Source organism: Leptopilina boulardi, unplaced genomic scaffold (assembly GCF_019393585.1).
Source record: "Leptopilina boulardi isolate dan_hultmark-lab unplaced genomic scaffold, ZJU_Lbou_2.1 LbouV2_364, whole genome shotgun sequence".
Taxonomy (NCBI): domain Eukaryota; kingdom Metazoa; phylum Arthropoda; class Insecta; order Hymenoptera; family Figitidae; genus Leptopilina; species Leptopilina boulardi.
In genome coordinates, this window is record NW_026137934.1 from 676,989 (window position 1) to 696,414 (window position 19,426).

At 26.2% G+C, this 19,426-nt stretch overlaps 5 protein-coding genes and 1 long non-coding RNA gene across 14 annotated transcripts in view; 3 read left to right on the plus strand and 3 right to left on the minus strand.

Annotated features, from left to right (window-relative positions):
* The first annotated feature begins 218 nt into the window (after positions 1 to 218).
* LOC127286879 (40S ribosomal protein S9) lies at positions 219 to 11,166 on the plus strand. Of its 3 annotated transcripts, XR_007843802.1 has the most exons (5): positions 8,905 to 9,032; positions 9,486 to 9,718; positions 9,919 to 10,105; positions 10,359 to 10,590; positions 10,930 to 11,166. XR_007843802.1 is itself a non-coding variant. In XM_051313503.1 (4 exons), the coding sequence occupies exons 2-4, from the start codon at positions 9,496 to 9,498 to the stop codon at positions 11,099 to 11,101; spliced, it is 582 nt and encodes a 193-aa protein (XP_051169460.1). In that variant the 5' UTR covers positions 219 to 228; positions 9,486 to 9,495; the 3' UTR covers positions 11,102 to 11,166. The 3 variants fall into 3 exon arrangements, 2 of the variants coding, with proteins under 2 accessions (XP_051169460.1, XP_051169459.1); XM_051313503.1 differs by lacking the exons at positions 8,905 to 9,032; positions 10,359 to 10,590 and adding an exon at positions 219 to 228; XM_051313502.1 differs by lacking the exon at positions 10,359 to 10,590.
* LOC127286867 (fas-binding factor 1-like) lies at positions 235 to 7,630 on the plus strand. Of its 3 annotated transcripts, none has more exons than XM_051313478.1 (13): positions 235 to 1,491; positions 3,429 to 3,626; positions 3,694 to 4,424; positions 4,498 to 5,016; positions 5,088 to 5,290; positions 5,394 to 5,556; positions 5,739 to 6,030; positions 6,218 to 6,450; positions 6,520 to 6,663; positions 6,732 to 6,896; positions 6,960 to 7,117; positions 7,177 to 7,315; positions 7,414 to 7,630. In XM_051313478.1, exons 2-13 carry the CDS (start codon positions 3,455 to 3,457, stop codon positions 7,513 to 7,515), a joined length of 3,021 nt encoding a protein of 1,006 aa, XP_051169435.1. In that variant the 5' UTR covers positions 235 to 1,491; positions 3,429 to 3,454; the 3' UTR covers positions 7,516 to 7,630. The 3 variants fall into 3 exon arrangements, with proteins under 3 accessions (XP_051169435.1, XP_051169434.1, XP_051169433.1); XM_051313477.1 differs by lacking the exon at positions 235 to 1,491 and adding an exon at positions 3,078 to 3,200 and having other exon boundaries at positions 3,438 to 3,626; XM_051313476.1 differs by lacking the exon at positions 235 to 1,491 and adding an exon at positions 3,079 to 3,200.
* Positions 1,497 to 2,970, minus strand: LOC127286878 (ER membrane protein complex subunit 8/9 homolog). The gene is made up of 5 exons (XM_051313501.1): positions 2,723 to 2,970; positions 2,235 to 2,311; positions 2,078 to 2,150; positions 1,913 to 2,007; positions 1,497 to 1,818 (listed from the first exon to the last, which is right to left on the minus strand). The coding sequence occupies exons 1-5, from the start codon at positions 2,966 to 2,968 to the stop codon at positions 1,647 to 1,649; spliced, it is 663 nt and encodes a 220-aa protein (XP_051169458.1). The 5' UTR covers positions 2,969 to 2,970; the 3' UTR covers positions 1,497 to 1,646.
* On the minus strand, positions 7,418 to 8,791 carry LOC127286881 (uncharacterized). Its single transcript, XM_051313506.1, has 6 exons — positions 8,375 to 8,791; positions 8,166 to 8,298; positions 7,962 to 8,076; positions 7,767 to 7,884; positions 7,635 to 7,681; positions 7,418 to 7,498 (listed from the first exon to the last, which is right to left on the minus strand). Exons 1-5 carry the CDS (start codon positions 8,505 to 8,507, stop codon positions 7,635 to 7,637), a joined length of 546 nt encoding a protein of 181 aa, XP_051169463.1. The 5' UTR covers positions 8,508 to 8,791; the 3' UTR covers positions 7,418 to 7,498.
* Positions 11,167 to 11,310: 144 nt separating the features above from the next.
* Positions 11,311 to 19,426, plus strand: part of LOC127286864 (tubby-related protein 4) — a 36,791-nt gene continuing 28,675 nt past the window's right edge. For both annotated transcript variants that reach the window (XM_051313470.1, XM_051313471.1), the window contains exon 1: positions 11,311 to 12,404. In XM_051313470.1, the coding sequence (XP_051169427.1) occupies positions 12,309 to 12,404 (96 nt within the window). In that variant the 5' untranslated portion in view covers positions 11,311 to 12,308. The remainder of the gene's footprint in view (positions 12,405 to 19,426) is intronic.
* Positions 14,991 to 19,426, minus strand: part of LOC127286890 (uncharacterized) — a 40,321-nt gene continuing 35,885 nt past the window's right edge. For 3 of the 4 annotated variants that reach the window (XR_007843807.1, XR_007843803.1, XR_007843804.1), the window contains exons 12-13: positions 18,253 to 18,377; positions 14,991 to 16,222 (exon numbers count right to left, since the gene is read on the minus strand). This is a non-coding gene — a long non-coding RNA (uncharacterized LOC127286890). The remainder of the gene's footprint in view (positions 16,223 to 18,252; positions 18,378 to 19,426) is intronic. The other variant, XR_007843805.1, reaches the window with a different exon arrangement.

Genomic DNA, 19,426 nt, shown 5'->3' on the forward strand with positions numbered 1-19,426 from the left:
TCACATTTTTGGTCTGTCGAAGAAGGGAATTAAATCAGAGAAGCGATATATTTATCACTATTAGATATAGTTGACACTAATGCACCAAAGAAATACGATTTATTAGATACGAGCAAGTATTTTTGATACTGAAATGATACGTGTTATGTCTGGAACATCACACGTTGTTTTTGTTAAGATCAGGAATTAATAAAGCCAGAAAAATAAGCAGTGATGCTTGAAAAAAGCGTTGGAATTTAAAGTGAAGAGAAATCAAGTAAATCTGCACATTTTAAGCATTTTTTATGAAAATTGTAAGATTCAAAGAACTTAAAAAATAATAATCGCCTGAAAAACAGAGACGAATTGTTAAAAAAGATTGTCAAAATTATTTTTTGTTTAATTGAACGGAAATTAAATTACCAAACAAAATTTTTAAATTATTTTTGTTATAATAATAAAAATAATTTAGAAATTTTAAAAATCATTAGCAGTTCTTTGAATCTCCACGTAGAAGTAAAACATCACTGTATGCGGCTTGACTCGCCTTAGGCACCATATCTTAACTTTTTAATAATATAAATGTAATTATTATTTATGAGTGCGACAAATGTTTTAAAAAATATTTTTTTTTAAATTCGTTAAATTATTTTATACCAAAAAATTAAATGTTAAATTTATTTAACTTTTTTGAAATACAATCACTAAATTAAATTTAAAAATTATAATTTCGATTAATTAAATGTTTTCAAATGTAAAAATTAAACAAAAATTGAACTTGGAAAATTATAATTATTGAAAAACAAAGAAATATCGATAATTATGTACTGTAGAAAGAAAAGGTGCTATTTTTTGATTACGATTTAGAATATCATGAAAACCAAGAATTGTTCGTAGCTGGATTAAAAAAAGCCTTTGTGCTCAATGAAAAAAAATCCGCTAGATTAAAGCTTTAAAAGAAATGAAAAAAAACTATATTCAATGTTAGGAAATATATGTGATGAACCAAATTAGTTAAGTTGAAATGAAAAAAAAATCTAGCTTAAGATAATGCAGCATCCTGCACGCGTAGTATTTTTCCACGCAACATTTTGAATTTGATAGCGAGAAAATTGAATCAATTTCCCTCTTCCTTTTTCGTTTAGCATCATATATATATACAACTCATAAATAATAAATTGTGTACCTGATTTTTGCCAGCAGAGTTTAAACCTTGTGTGTACAGATTATTTGTAGGAAATTTTGTGGCGCAAAATTTTCAAAGTTTCAAATGTTATTGTTGCGTTATACTGTCTTATTTATTAATTCAGTATAACATTTTGAACTTCACGTCAACAAGACAAAAAAAAACAAATACATGAAAATTTTCAAATAATCAATAAAGGTATGTTCCTCTGATATGATTTTTCATTTATCCAATATTATTCCTTTCACTTTATTCTAATCACACGAAAAAATTACGAAATCTGACGTTTTTCTAGTTGGGAAAATTTTCAGAAGAAAAAACTGCAAGTAAATAAAAACAGAAACAATTTTTTTTATATATAAATTCTACAGGGTATTTACATTTGATTGGCTTTCATTTGATTGGTGACAGAGAAAACGCGTGAAAACGGATTATTTGTGAATAATATTAAAATTGAAAAAAATTAGTGAAATTTTCCGACCTATTGATTATTCTCCATAACTTCTTCTATTCTATCGTTGAGCTTTAAATTTTGCCAATCTAAAGCAATATTGTCAAGATGATTGTCAAAATCGACTAAATTTTTGAAGTCTTCTTCTTTCATTAGACAAGCCATTGTTTCAAATAGTGTTTTTCCACCTTCGAAATTTATACTGAAAGATACAAAAAAAATTCCAATTAATATCAATCACAATCGCAATGTGACAAAAATTAATTATAGAGTAAAGAATTATAAAAACTACAAACTCTGCTTTATCCTTAGATTTCCATTTTCCGTCTGCGTGCTGAGAGACCCTCAATGGATTAATATCCATATTATAAGTCATTTCCTTGTTATTAATCTAAAAAAATAATTATTTTATTTTATGACTGTATTTATTAATTTATGAGACTAATTTATTTTATACATACAACAACTTGGAGAGCCTGTCCGAAATTTTCTGCTATTTTTTCAGACATTATTCTGTGAGCTGGTTTATCCGTGCTGCAAAAACATATTAAACATTAAGTAAATTAAATATTTTCTATTTCATGATAAAAGAAAATTATATAGACTTTTAAATGGTACCTCATATCATTTATGTTTTCATTTGCTAAATAATAACCTGCTATCACGAGCCCTTTACGAGAAGCATATTGGTCAATCTGGAAGAAATTAATTATTTAAACAATATAGTGAATACATTATAGCAAAATACCTAATCATCTTCAAAAATTTCAAAATTAAAATTCATACTACACAAGGTATGTAATATATTTTGATTATTTTGAAATTATTTTCGGTATTTAATTAATGTAGAATTTAAATTTAATAAATATATTTATTTTCTTTAAATAAAGAATGTTAAATTATTCTTAATTTAAATTCAAATCAATTAATATGACACCAATCACACACAGATCAATAATGACAACAAACCTAACCTAACCTAAAAGTGTCAATTTTTTAATACATTATCTAATATTAATATCGATTGAAATTGAACATTATTAAAAAGAATACTGATAGAATTGAATTATTTTTACTAAATTTATGCATTTTTTATCACAACTTACCATAGTTAAAGCAACTTCTGACATCGGTGAAACATGTAGACATATGTGAAATAATGGAATGCAGTCAACAATTTGTAATTCACTTGTTTTTGCATCGGATTTACTTTTCGATTTAGCTAATAATAAACCATTTATTGCACAATAAGGATATTTAATAGCGTGTAAAAGAATTTTACAATAAGCACGAGCAGAAAAATAAACGTCAGCCATTTTTACACGATTTGACACGTACACACACAAACACATATAACATGAGTTGTCTTTTTACCCCACTACTCAGTCACGTGATCATTTTTAACCAATCTCAATGAATTTTTGTACGGTTGTCATGACAACGCACACATGATCTTTGGCGTCCTCATTCTTCAATGATCACAGGTTAATTAATTAATAATAAGTAATGTTTATTACTATTGTGTTGTATTGACAGTGACAATTCATGTCTATTGACATAAGTTTCAGAGTTTTTTGAATTTCGGTAATTTTTCTATCTTTATAATAGTTTAATTTCTTTGTTTTTATAATATTTTTGATATAATAAAGGTATTTGACAGCTGTTTTTTATTACTGACAAATCTATTTTTTGGGTTAATTTTTCACTTAAAATAAAATTTAATTAATTAAATATATTAAAAAAGTAGAAAAGTATTTTTTCTTTGTTAAATATAATACATGTTAATTTAAAAAAAGTTTTTTCATTGTAAAGATTTTATAGGATAAAAAGCGATAGAAATGTACGACAATCATTCAGATTCATCTGATATTAATTCAGATTTAGACAAAATATTGGAAAATATGGAAGATTTAGATGACGCTTTGATTCGTGGAACTTTGAAAACTAATGAACAGAAAAAAGAATCCACTGCCCAAATTGTTGAACCCAAAAAGAAAGTTGCATTCCGAGGTATATATATTTAATTAAAAAAAATTTTAATTTATAAAAATGTTATTCACTCTTATTAATTCACTAGATTTCAACGAAGATGATCCTCTCGCAGATCTTTTATCCGAGGACGATACTTCTAAAGAAACATCGATTCCCATTATGACATCACAAACTAAGAAAATCACAGATTTATTTGGAATAAAGACAAATGGAGTTTCAACTGAAAAATCAAACGTATCACAACCTAAAATCAATTCAGTTTCACGAAATGTGAATGAAACCAAATCAAACACTTTGCCAAAAGAAAATTCTTTTCGAATTGATTCTAATGATTCAACAACAAATAATTTGCCAAAGGAAAATTCTTTTAAAGTTACTTCAAATTCAACTGTTAATCGTGTGCCAGAAAAATCATTACCAAAAAGACCTCATAAATCATTGTTTGATGATAGTGATGACATTGTATCAAATTTAACTGAAAAAACAAGATCTCTCAATAGTGAACAAGCAAAAAAATCGTCATTAATGGAAAATTTATTTGGCGGTTTAACAAATAAATCCACTTCTGATTCTCGTAAAATTAACGAAATTCCATCAACTCAATCAAAAATTGAAACAAAATCAAATCATCCATCATCAAGTTTCAATTCAATGACAAAAAGTGAATCAATACTTTCCGTACCATCGACAATTACTAATACTGGTTATTCGCCTACAACTGTTGTATCAGCATCAAGAGAATCTAGAAGAGGTAGAAGACCCTCAACTGGATTATTAGATCCTCTGGGATTACTTGGAAACGATCAGAAGTCTGACGTAAATTTATTATCATTAATTTATTCACAGTTAATTAATTTATAAATTGTAAATAATTTTATTTTTCTTTTAGGAAATCGATACGAATTCTCTCACTATTTTTGGAACGAATAAAAAGGAGGAGACAGTTACGAAAAATACAGTAGATGATAATTTACCAGAATGGCTGGGAGGTCGGAAAAGTATCAAAGAAGGAAAATCTGAAGAGATTTCATTAACGAATATAAGTGCAAAACAAATTAGTGAACCAGCAACTTCAACTCTTAGTGCTGCGAGTAAAGAAACTGAAATTATTGAACATAATCAAGATAGTGGACCAATTTTTTCTCAGACTGCATCTATTTTATTGGGAACACAATTTGATCAACAATCAGCTCTCGTGTCAATGCAACAACAAGAAAATGTACTGAGAACAGCTTCAACTTTATCTCAGCAAAATGATAAATTAAATAATCTTCTTGAAAATCAGACACTTCGGCTAAACGATCAAGAAAAACAATTTAATATGTTAATTACTAGGCAAATTGAGCGTCAAGCTTTATTGGAAGCTCAAATGAAATTGCAACAAGATCGAATAGATGGTTATCTACAGGTATGTAAAATCAATTTTATAGGAAATTTTCTAAATTATTTTATAAATATATATTTATTTTCGAATTGAAGACATTGATGTCTCAACCAAAGTCAACGCCGTTAATATTTTCTGCAAATAAGACTGACATTCCTAAAGAATTTATTGACAAAAATATTGAATCCGAGAGTCTCGTACAGAAGTTACAATTGGAAAAGCTTTATTTAGAAAGCACAATAGAAAGTCTACGGGAAAAACATGAAAAGGAAATGACAATTTTTGACGAGTCATATAAGTAAACATAATTATTAAGTCACTAATTTATTTTTAACGTAAAAATAATTTTAATAATTTTTATATGCTACTAATTTTGTTTTATCATATATTTTTTTCTAAAGGAAACAAATAAAAATGTTAGAGGATTCTATTGATAAATTTGAGCAAAAAATGCAATTGAATTTCGATAATTTAGAAGCCGATTATGAAGCAAAATTGCAAAAATTAAAAGTGGAAATGACAGAAATGGAAAAAATTCATAAAGAAGAAAAAGAGGAATTGAAGGTAAATTTTTAACTATTTTCAATTCAAAAAAATAATTATGTAAGTCATTTGTAAAATAATTATTATTACAAAAATATTAAAAATGATTAATTATTATTAATAAATAAAGAAAATGAATAAATTATAAAATAAAATAATTGTTAAAAAATTTAATTTTTTTAAAATTAATTATTCATTTGTAGAAAGAGCATCTGTTAGCTGTTGAAAAAATTTATCAGCGACATTCTCAAAGTATAATTTTATTACAAAATGAGCACACTGAAATTATTCAAAATATTACAAAAGCCAAAACAATTGAACAAGAAGCAATTAAAATTTTTTCTAACAACAAGGAAAATATCGATGATATTGTGACAAAAACTGATAATGTTATTGGAAATTTACAAATTCTTCAAAAGAAAATAGAAGAGAGAAATGATACATTTCATGAATCCAGAGAAGTTTATTTACAAACGCAAACTGATCATTTAAAAAGTATATTTTTGATAGTTATATGTAAATTATTTTTAAATGAAGTTTAACATATTCTGTACAAATTAAATTATGAAGACATTTGTCTTACTAGTATTTCAATTACATTTTTTTTTAATTAACTCATTTTGTTTATTTATTTTAAAAAAGAATAAGAATTATAATTACGTCATCTTTTTTTTTTGTTTAGTAATGAGAGAACAACTGAATAAACAAAACGAAACGTCGGAAATTGAGCGAAAACAATTGTTAATATCGGCTCAAAAATTGGAAGAAAATGCCATTAAACTTGCACTCGATACAGAAAAAAGAAATATACAATATGCAGAAGTGGAAGACAGACTCAAAATAAAAGAACAAACATTTCAAAGAGAAAAGGAATTATTTTTAGAACAATCAAAATGGGAACGCAATCATTTAGAGGTAAAATAAAAATGTAAAAACATTTTTCTAATATTATTTACAATGTTTAAATTAATTTTTTTCTTTTAGGATATGAAAGAAGCTTGGTGTAAAGAGCAAGAGAAACGAATTGAACTTCTTGCTAAAGAAAGAGAGGCACTCATTGAGGAAAAGGGTAAATTAGAAATTTCCAACAGATTGAAATCAGGCAACGATGATGTAGCAAAGGCAGAGGTTTGTATTATTATTATTATTTTATTTTACTAAAAATAATATCCAAATTAATGATTAAAATAATTTAGTTGGAAGCAATGATAAAAAGTGCGCAAGATGCTGCGGAAAATGCTTTTCGAGAAAGAAGAAAATGGCAAGAGAGAATTAATGAAGTAGAATTACAAAAAAGTGTTTTACAAGAGAAAGAAGATCAACTTGTAATAAAGGCAAAAGAACTTGAAACGTTGACTCAGGTATATTTTTTTCCTTTTTACTTAATTAATTTATATATTATTTTATTAATTGTTGTCTAAAAGTCGGCATTAGCGAAACGAGAAGAAGGATTACGCGCTTTAAAAGAGGCTCGTAGAATAGAAGAAGATTCTAAAGAAAGAATAAATCAAGTGCAAACACAATTTGAAATTCTCGCTCAAAGGGAAAATAGAATAGCTGCCGAGAAACTCTCTTTGGCAAGGTAAAATCTTATTTTAAATATTATTTAAAATATTATTATAAATGTAATAATTTTTGCAGAGAAAGATTGTCATTGAAAATTGGTCATGTTGAAAGACCAGAAAAAGACATAAATATAATTGAGCCACAAGAAAAATATATTGATGAAATACCATATTCATCCAATGTTCATTCTAATATGATAAAAACACATTTCTCGGTAATATTCAATTTTTTGTTAATATTATTAAAAAAAAATGAAATTAATTGTTAACAATAAAAGTTATAATATTAATTAAATAATTTATTTACCTACAGGATATTGTGGATCCTCAATTGATTTTATTGAAATTGGACCTTGACAATAAATTGGATGCATCCAGCCAATATTTCGATTATATTCCTACAGCAAAGCATTGAATAGAGATTTTTATTAATTGAATTTTTAATGTGTATTTTAATACAAAACTGTAAATTGTGATTTAGAAAAAAAAAATGTTTTTAAAAATGTAAAAATAAACTTTATCAAAATAAATTACTTATGTATTTATATATAAGGAATCTTCTAAATCCTGTTGAGTTTCACCTGAAATAGAGAGAATTTTTTTTAATATCTCTGAGTCAGTTTTAAAACATCTAAATATAATATTCATATTAATACATAAACTTACTTTCCGGAATAAAAAGAGTACTTTTCAGTTGCTCTACTTTTAACTGCAAGGCCTCAATTTGATTGTAAGAAGACCTTAATTTCTTTAATTCATTCTCTATTGTTCTTGTACTTCGTACCTAATATAACATACAGAAAATTATGTAACGTACCGTAAAGCAATTCATGTTTTCTTAAATAATGTTTTTATACATACGATATCACTTGCAGGTTTTGAAAGTTCTAAATTTTTATCCGTTTCTAGAATTCTTTGCGTATCTTGAACATTATTTAAAAAGGTAATGCTATTTGTAATAAGATCCAAAGCTTGCCTATAAAAAATAAAATTTGTCTATTAAATCTCTGTAAAATAAGTTTTTATTATTTAAATTAAATAAAAAATTGTCAATTTTCTACTTACTGTTGATATTCAGAAGAAATTGGAAGACCTTTTGTTGTCTCAACTTCCTGAGTTACTTTATATATTGAATGTTTATTTGATATTAAAAAATTCAGATTTTTCGCAATATTTTCTTTGGTTTGAATCAAATTTTCTGAAATATAAGAAAGTAATTTTATGAAATAATTCTTTAATAATTGCATTTATTTTAAAGTTAAATTTAAAATTACCAGTTGTTTCAACAACGTCGTTGATCATTTTTGTTTTTTCTTTGTCATTATCATTTTCTTCTAATTCATATTTTTCTTTTTTCAATTTATTTTTTTCTTTTAAAATAGCAATAAATGAATCCACTTTGTTCATTTTATCTCTTTTATATTTAATTTTATAGTTTGTAAACAGAAAAAAACGTTAACAATATTACTGAAACATAACCTCAAATAGACTTTCCATTGAAGTTTATTAGTTTTTGTAAAACAAGAACTCTGAGCAAATATTATTAACACGATAACTAACAAAGTTTTTCTTCAGAAACTGCTCACTATACTGTAAATAATTAAAACGTGAAATATTTCAATTACAAATTTTAATTTCTAATTGTTGACAATGTTGACATTTAAAAAACTTTAAATTTTCTTTAGATGGCACCAGATGCACATCAGGGTAGGAAACATTAAAAACTTTTCTCTTATTTTCAATTGGTTCCGTTATGGTTTTATGGAATAATTCCAGCCAATCAAATTCTGTAATTGAGAATAAAAATTATGTAGTTGGCAGCATTGATCATCAATAGAGGGCGCTGTGTTAAATACCTTGAAACCGGAAAAAGATCACTCGGCCATTTGCACAGTGAACGTTGCAGGAGGTTTATCGTCTCGCGAAAAAAGCGTAAGTTTACTAAAAAATTAGAGTATTATTTAACTATTTTTATTTGTTTTATTTTTTATTCATTACTATTTTTCGTATTGAAATAATATCCATTTAATAGTAATTAATTTTCACCTTTTTTTTTCTCTTTTACTAATGTTTCCTAACCTAAAAATTGTTTCTCGTGATTTTCGTTCAATTTTAATAGTTAATTAGTTAATTATTTAAATTTATTTAAAAATAATTTCTAAAATTAATATCAATAATTTTTAAGAGCAATATTTTATTGAAATATGAATTTTAGGATACGTGATTGAAAAAAAATTGCCACGTGGTTTTGTGGGTCAATTCAAATTACAGAATAAGCGTCTTTTATAGTTGATTCTTATTTTATGGGATTAAATTATTTACTTTAAACAATTTAGTTTAAAATAAGATTATTTTCAATATCTTATTTATTTAATATTTTTACAGTTGACGAACAATGGTGAACGGGAGAATTCCTTCGGTCTTTTCGAAGACATACGTTACTCCTCGGAGACCGTATGAAAAAGCGCGACTCGATCAAGAATTGCGCATTATTGGAGAATATGGTCTCAGAAATAAAAGGGAAGTTTGGCGGGTTAAATACACTTTAGCAAAAATCCGAAAAGCAGCTCGTGAACTTTTGACCCTGGAAGAAAAAGATCAAAAACGTCTTTTCGAAGGTGATAACTTTATATATTTTTTAATTTTACTATTAGATGCAAATAGAATTTTTCTATTATGATGATATTTTTACTTGTATTTTCTGACACCTCTTGTCTGAATATTCTTGTTGAACCAAATTAACCTGAGTAAAGTTAAAAATTTAATTTAATGATTCGGTTTAAAGTATCAAAGAATTAACAATGAAAATATTTTGCAGGAAATGCATTGCTGAGACGTTTAGTACGCATTGGCGTATTAGATGAAACCAGAATGAAACTCGATTATGTACTTGGTTTGAAGATTGAAGACTTTTTAGAGAGACGTTTACAAACTCAGGTTTTTAAACTTGGATTGGCAAAGTCAATTCATCATGCCCGAGTTCTCATTCGACAACGTCACATTAGGTTTGTACTGATTAATAACAATAAACAATTTTTATTTTATGCCTTGTTGTACTGGGCAAGGAATATCTACAATTTAAGTAGATTGTTTCTAATCATCAAGGCAAAATTAAATTCCTGTGTTAATCATCGAACGAGGAATATTCTTCGTTCGACTTCAAATCAGGAGACAAATATCTTAATATAGAAAATATAAGTTTTGACATTTTTTATTATTTTTGGAATTTGAATGAACAATTTCTTTTTAATAATTTAGAATCTGCTCATGAGGGCGATATTGATCGTGAATGGTGATCGAGTAAAAAATAGTCTGGACCTTAATTGGTCCAGCTTTTCAATAAGACCACTTAAACTTAAAATGTTTAACGTCTAACAAGTTTGGAGTTTCTGTTGATCTTTTGATCACAACTTTTCAGTCAGACCACTTAAACTTGAAAAGTTTAACGTCTTGACAAAATGTTGGAGGTTTATACAGTCCTTTGATATTGGTACAGTAATTTTTGATATTTTTTTAATGCCTGATTTTAAAGGATTGTTTTTAATTACTTTAAAATGAATTTTAATTTAGCAAAATTAAAATCGATTTTTCATTTAATCGAATTTATAAATTGCTCAATTTTTATTTTACCGAATCTTTGTTTGAAATGATAAATGAAGATTTAGTAAAGTAGAAATTCTTATAAATGCAAATTTGGAAATAAAATTCAGTGAAGTAAAAAATCTGTTATACTCCAAACAAAGTAGGATTTTGTATTAGTAAAATTTTAAAATATGAAAAAAATATATTTGTCAGAATAAAGAAAAATAAATAAACTTTTTTTTTTTAGAGTAAGGAAGCAAGTGGTGAACATTCCTTCGTTCATAGTGAGACTTGATTCTCAAAAGCATATTGACTTTTCATTGAAGTCACCATTTGGTGGTGGTCGTCCTGGACGTGTAAAGAGGAAAAATATGCGCAAGGGAAGCGGTGGCGCAGCAGCCGAAGAGGAAGAAGATTAATTTTTAAAATTGGAGGATTCTTTACAATTGAGGAATGTTCCAATAAATTGCAAAACAATATTCAATTTATTGTCTTATTCTAGAATTTATTTTTTATTCCAATATCCAATTTGCCAAGTTTGTGCATAAAAAATCACAAAACACCAGTTAATTAATTTTTAATAGAAACAAAAAATAAAATTTTATTTTAATAGAAGAAGGGAGTCTTATTTAAAGTTGTAATATTTTTTAATTTTCTCAGCAAATTTTTTTAATACCAAAAAAAAAAAAGATTCGAAAGTTAATTTAAGTAAAAAAAATTTTTTTTTAGATTTAAAAAAAATATCGAATATTGTTTTTCAATTCGGTCGGTATTCGATGACGTCATAGAACATGACATACCCTTTACAAATATGGACAGGGGGAGGGGGTGAATCAGTAGTAAAGAAGATTTCCGTCAGACGGCATTTCGTTGCAATCCTGCGGAACAATCAATAAAATCGGCGCAGAGCCATGGAATTGTATTCCGAGCTTCATGACACGCTCGAGCTTTTCAGTCTGACATTCGGTCGCGCAGAAAGCTCAACGATAACTTCGTTTTCAAATTGGTGAAACTTGGTGAAGTGGTCAAAGCGGTGGCGGCGGCAAAATGGCGACCCTCACCAGAAACAAATAATGACTCAAGTTTTCATTATTTTTTTGTATATAAACGCTGATATTAGGATTAAAAAATTTTCAAATAGATCAAATTCATTCGTCATTTAATTATATATTCATGTAAAAATTTTTTGAAAAGAATCAACTGCCCAATTTTCTTATTTGCTCGATAAAAACAAGCATTTTTCTAAATTAAGAGCAAAAGAAGAGACCTTACAAGTACATAAAAACATATAGTGTTCTTTATATAGGATAAAAAAAAGAGTAAATAAGACATTATTTGTGTGAAGAGAAAAATAGAAATTTTTTTTTTTCGAAAAACAAAAGAATTTAATGAAACGTTATTTTTTAAGAGGACATTTTTTTTATCGTGTAAAGTAATGTCTGGATTTTGAGGGTGTCGCTAGTTTTCATCATTCTAGACTGAGATTTATATATAAAACATATACAAACACACAATTGACATAATGAGGAAATTGAGTACGAGTTACAGCATATTCTGGTGATCCAATTAAGGAGGGGTGCTGATACCGATTTGTTTAATGGGCAAACAGGGAGTGACTAGATCAAAATGCATTTGCATTTCGAGAAGGACAATAATGCGAAGTGCGACTGCAATATTCTTTCCCTCAGCTGGATGGGACAATCATCGGATGAGTCGCCGGTGGTAATATAATTTGTTTTACTTTTTAATAAAAATGCTACAAAAATGCACGAGAAATTTCATATTTTCACTAATGGAAAATTGTTTGTTTCATTTAATTCAATCTACATACTGTGCGAATTTACTTTTCTTTTTTTTAAATATTAAAAATTTTCATTTTAATAGCTCAACTTGCAGAATGCAAAGAAAATTGTTTTTTTATTCAATTTGTTTCTATAAAAAAAAAAAAATTGTTAGGTTCAAGAAGATTTTTCAAAATCTACGAATCTAAATTTTCCAACATAAGAAAACTCATTGAAACCAACGAAATAAATTTTAAATTCAAGAATTATTTTTTTAGATGCAGAAAAACGTTATTAGCTACAAAAAAATATATGAAAAAAATAATAACAAATTGAAGAAAGATTAAAAATATCAAGAATTAATTTTCAATTATATATATATGTAATTAAAAAATAGTTATTTACACGTCCATTAAAAGTTCAAATAACTAATAGCGTCCCTTTGATAGTTATTTTATTAGGGTTAATTATTATCGAGAGTCTACTGTGTCTTCCCATTTGGAATCCACACTGACATATAAATTCCTTTGGGCGTAGTATTTCAATTTAACATTCGGGACCCAGACATTTGGGACATTAATTAGAAATTAATTAAAAGGACCAAGTGAAATATAATACAGGAAAAAAAAGGAATTTTTCAAAATCCCCGAATACTCTAGTATTTTTCTTTGGATTAAAGGGGGGAAAAAAATTATAAAATTCAATTTATCATATACTCATGCATTATTAAAGATGTAAATTATCATTTTAGACAGACTATATATATATTTCTTGAAGTATACGAAAAGTTATATATTGCCTCAAGAAGGTTGCGTATAAGAGTTGATATATGAAATATTAATTAAAATTTTGCAAATTTATATCTTCTGTCTAAGGCTTACATGACCTTTTTCTAAAAATATACTTTTTGTATAACGAGTCTCATCATCTGTTATTTTTAAGTTATAACAATTATATGTATCTTAGCCATTTATATAAAGACATTTTATTGTCAATTTAAAAAAAAACTACGTTGTGTCATTTCTAAAATAAATTTTCTTTGTATTTCTTTCAAAAGTCAAATTCTTAATGTTTTTTAATGTGTACACTGAAAAAAACAATTTATTTGATTCAAATAATCGGTTATTATTATCAAATAAATATTTATTTGTATCAAATAAATATTATTTGAGTCAATTAAGTGATATTTGTTTCCAATACAAAAATTATTGGTTCAAATACAGATTACTTTATTCAAATACAGTTTATTTAATTCAAATAAAAATTATTTGGTTCAAGTAAATATTTCACAATAGTCAAGTAACCGATTATTTAAATTAAATATATTTTTTCCAGTGTAGTTATATTAACAGTAGCAAAATTTAATATTAGTCGGACAAAACGTATTAAATTGTAATTTATTGTCAGTAGTCAAAGTCCGTTTGGGTCAGACAAAACATTTATATTGAAATATTTTGTGCATTAAGTAGTACAAGTAAGTTTTAGTCACCAAAACAATTAAAATTTTAGTATGAGTAATAAAAGATCGTTTTGGTCAGACAAAAAAAGGTTGAAATTTTTGTTGATAGTAAAAGTTCGTTTTTAGTCAGAAAATATGATTTAAAATATAATTCTAGAATTAGTAGTAAAATATAGTTTTAGTCAGACAAAACGTTTTAAATTGCAACTTTTTCATCAGTAGTTTAAGAAAGTTTTGGTTAGACAAAATATTTGTATTTAAATATATTAGTGGTACAACTATGATTTAGTCAGACAAAATAATATGAAATCTTATCAGTAGTAAAGGATTTTTTTGATCAGACAAAAATTGTTTAAACTGTTGTAATACTGTAATAAGTAGTAAAAGAAAATTTTAATGTCATAAGTTTTGCAATTTTCGTGACATAAAAAAAAGGTTTTTAATTTTAATTCTGTTAAGTATAGTTAAAACTACTTTAAGATAGACAAAACGTGTAAATTCTTGTAATTCTGGTATCAGTATATAGTAAAGGTTCGTTTTAGCGTTGCAATAAGACAAAACGTTTTAAATTGTATTTTTTGTTTCAGTAGTTAAAGTCAGGTTCGGTCGGACAAAATATGAAGATTTTATTAATAATTTGTATATTAGTAGTAAAACAAACCGAATTACACTCTAAAATCTGAATCAGTGAAAATTTCACTGAATTCAAATCAGTTTCACAGTTTTCTTTAATTCACCAGTGAAATTTCACTGGGAAAACAACTGATTCCCAGTGAAATTTCACTGGTGAATTAAAGAAAATTGAGCCACTGATTTGAATTCAGTGAAATTTTCACTGATTCAGATTTTATTCAGACTATAGTCAGGCGAAATAGTTTAAAATTTCAAAATTTCCATATCAGTAGTAAAAACCTTTTTAGTCAGACAAAATTGTTTAAACTGTTGCAACAGTACTATCAGTAGTAGAATTACATTTTAGTCAGACAAATTTAAATTGAAATTCTTGATAAAATCTCAATTTTAAAGACAATAGTAAAGAAGTATTTCAGTCAGACTTTATGTCTAAAATTTTGTTTCCCTCTAAAATCGAAATTTCAAAAATTATTTTGTTATCAATGTTAGAAAGAATTGTTAACTCGAAAATTCAAATCACTTATTGTTATCGAAATGTTTCGAACATATACATATATATTTAGGAAAAGATTTTATTTCTAACGAACAGATTGCATTGACATGCAAGTAAAGTTACATATCATGTAAAGTTGTATCGCTCGCAGTGTTGCATGCTAGGAACATTGAACACAAAACCCATTGAGTTTTTGTCTCATTATATACCGTCTTCTCGTTATTCAAATATAAACTGCACATAAATGTTTTGTCCTATATTGACAAGATTTGATATAAAATTTCTATTTAAATATTTGAAAAGATTTTTATTTAAAATTTGTGATATTCAAAAAAATATGTTTCCTGAATCGAAAATTGCATTATGACCGACAAAAACAAGAGAGAGGTCAATATATATAGTTCTAATTTAATTTACTTAATTAATATAATTTCAGTCATAATTTCTGATTAAGTGAATTGGAATAAATTAAACTAATATTAAATTTGAAAATTAAATTTAAATTAAATATATGTTAACTTTATGAACTGTAATTAAGTTTATAACATTAACTTTTGCCACCTAATTACAATAAATTGAAATATTATTGTTTAATAATAATTTAATTAGAGAGCATCTTGTATTTAGTTTTCGGAGGAAATATATAGATTTTACAATGAGATAAATTGCCTGTTAAGCTGATGAGTAGAAAGATAAGGTATACATTTCCATGGGAAGGACAGAGGGATTGTGAAGGCTTTAGCCAAGTTAATAACTTTTGGGAGGGTATCTCACAGGGGTTTTCAGGAGGCTGCTATATAGTTCTCGAGTGTGCCAGGAAAAGGAGAGAGAGTACTACACAGTACAAACGTACTATATATACGGATATATAGAATAAGGGCAAGAGGAGAAGGGAGAGAAAGTTTAGAAAGGGGCTTTGTACTACACTGGCTCAAGATGACGATCGTGACTAGTGTCTCAAGTGGATACTGAATGCTCGATTTGGTGCTTCTTGCTCCCATTGTTTCCAGTTTATTCGATATTTTCAAAATTCACCATTGTCTCTTCGCATTTCTTCAAATTAGTCCTTCAAACTTCAATTTTTCTCTAATACACCATTTTTCCATCACATATTCTTATTCTTATTTTTTTTTTTTTTTTTTTTTTTTGACTAAAAATTTCATAGAAATTCAACCTGCGAAAAATATTTAATTTTTTTATCTAAAATTAAATTAGAAAAATATTGATTTTTGATAAAGAAATTCAAACAATTATTTTTTATTTATTTTTTTTTTTGAGAAATTAGAATTTTCAATTTTTCAAAAATAATTCAATGTCTCGTAAAACATTTGGTGGGGCTAATAAAATTTATTGGGGTATTTTAAATTGAAATTAAATTTTTATTGCCTTCAGTTATCATATATTTCTGAAATAGAAATATATATATATATATACGAAGAGCAAATCTTCCCGAGAGAATATCATCTTTTTCTTAATGACTCTCATAAAATGTGTTTCGTATATAGTTATATATACAATGTGGAAAAATGTTATTTATAATAATCATAAATGTCTCACAAATCTGATAAAACAATTCTATTTCCGATGTCATATATGACTTATTAATTAAATTATTAAATTGTAAAATTAATTTTCATTATTCATTTTAAAGTGCGGTTTATTTTAATTATAATTCACGATATTTCACAGATTTGAAAAAATTAAAAAAATTTATATTAAATCTTTTTGACATAGACGAATCTTTTCTTTGATTTCAAGAAACTTTCTTATTAAACCAAAATATGTAATTTGCCATCTATTGATATAGATTTCAAAATGTCACTTGGAATAAAAAATTAAATTTCACTATTCAGATTTTGACTGACTATAATATGTGTAACAAGGAGAATCCGAGTGAGTCAATTAAGTCGCTCGTTCGCAGAGTGGATAATTGATTTAAGTGGTGAAATTTCATTATTCCAGCGCTTTATCGACGAAGGCACAATTCGATTGCTGTAGTTAACTGCTTGCCATTCTCCGCACAATTTTTTTTTTTTTTTTCTATATCTTTTTCCCTTTTTTTTCTATCTCGTGCTGTTTTATCTTATTTTGTCATTTCGTTCCAGATTTTTCAATTGCTTCACATAAGTATATTTAAATGGAAAATTCCTCAAACAATTGCAAACTAATCTAATATTTTATTTCAATTCAAATATTACTCTGATTTGATATTTTCAAAAAAATATATACAAGAATACATGTTTTATTGAACCAAATATAATATATTTGAATTAAATAAACTCAAAGCCTATAATATCCTATTTGGCGTAAATAAAAATTTTATTTTGTCATAAATAAAATTTTTATATAAATCAAAAATTTATTTAGCTCTGAGATAAATATTTTTTATGCTGTAGGTATAAATTTGAGAGAAGTAAATAATAATGGACGTGAATATGAAGCAGCTTGAATTAGTAGAAATAGCCAAATTTCAGGCTGATTTGACCCTTTGTAAACTGGGGAATGCGTATAGAATAAATAGAACATTAGCTGGGGGTGCCAAGAGGCATATTGTGTGATATACCGGATGGTGTGCAATAATCAGAAGAGATTCCCCTGTACAGTTATGTGAGCTTTGTCTTTGAATCATGTATATATATATATATATACACCGACTTAGTTTGGTCAAAGCTCATTTTGATCCTCTGATTAACGCTCTATTTACTACAAATTAGAGACAAAGACTCTAAAGATTTAATTTCGATTAAGTCCATAAATAAGAGCGCCTTTCAGAGGGTTACGACAAAACATTTTATAAATTATTATTATTACTATTAATAAAATGTATGTAAATAAAATTATTTATAGTATTAATATTTTTTTTATTATTTTATTCAAAAATACTAGCGATAAACAAATTTTATATATTTGATAAAAAAAAAAAAAAAAATTAAAATCCTTAGGAAGAAAAATTTAATGCTTTATAATATTAAAAATGACATATTTTAAGTAGAAAAAGGTCAGACAAAATCCACTTATTTATATATATGAGGCTAAAGAAAATTCACCACTTTAATACAATAAAATGTCATATTACAACAACAAAAAAAGTGACGCGCACAAAATAGAAAAAAATAATTAATTTCAAAAATAAAATTTTAATTTAATTTAAATAAATTTTTATAATTTTGTGGAAAAAAAGGTAAAAATAAAAGTAAAATTTACCTTTTTAATGAGTAGAATGTTATCGTGTCAGACAAGATCCACTTATTAAGCGAGAACAAAAAAAGATGTCAAGTGAGCCAAAATTTCTCTTTCAAGTTGTCCTATTATATATTTAAAATTTCCTTCTGTGAAAAATTGTTCTAGATATAATTTTTGTCTTAAGTCAAAAACTCAAGAATATAATCGCTACTTAAACGCACCAAATTACTGACATTTTTTAACTATAAAAAAAAAATAAAAAAATGTTCCATTACCAGTGCTAAATAAAATTTTCCACTGTTTTTAAAAAATAAACGGAAAATATTGCAAATAAATAAAACAAAGTTTACGGGCAAGTAAATGAATATAGATGATTTGTAAATGCGGTCAAAATATGTGTGCAGTCAAGTTATGTTGTTGAATAAATCGTGTCGCGTCGCGAGTTCTGTTTTTGTTCTAGAGAGAGAGAGAGAGAAATGTGGATCGTGTGCTTGAATCGATAGCGTTATTATCGAGACCATGCAAAACGTGGTCTATTGTTCTTGGATAAATTGAATACCTCTCCGCGAAGAATTTCCTCTCATATTCCCCGCGCTCGCGAACCCTGTTGTTTCATGTTGCAGATGAGTCTCTTGAAAATGCCGATCTCTACGATTCAGCTGACAAGGCTAATTGAAATTCTTGAAAACGCGACTATTCAACTAAAAATTAGTTTCACATTTATAATATTACTCGAAATCATAAAGCATCCTCTTCAATTACATCTCTCATTGCAAATAAAATAGAGAGCGACTCTCTAAATCTGAATTAGTAAAATTTTACTAATTATTAGTAACTTTTACTAACAATTAGTAAAATTTAACTAATTCTAAAGCAAAAAGTGAGTCACTAATTCAAATTAGTAAACATTTTTACTAATTCAGATTTAGAGAGGATATTTCGATTTTTTTTTTATTAATTTAATTAATTATTTAAAAAAAATTTACTACGTTAATAATTGTTAAGTACTTTTTTTAATTTTAAGACCAAATTATTAAAAAAATTTTTTTTTTTAAATGTAAAACTATCTACCTACAAGAATATTTTACAATTATAAAGAAAAAAGTTTTAAAAAATTCAAATTTATGTTATTAAAACTGTATACCTTTGTCTATAATAATATATATTTTAGAGAAAAATTATGGCAAAAAAAAAT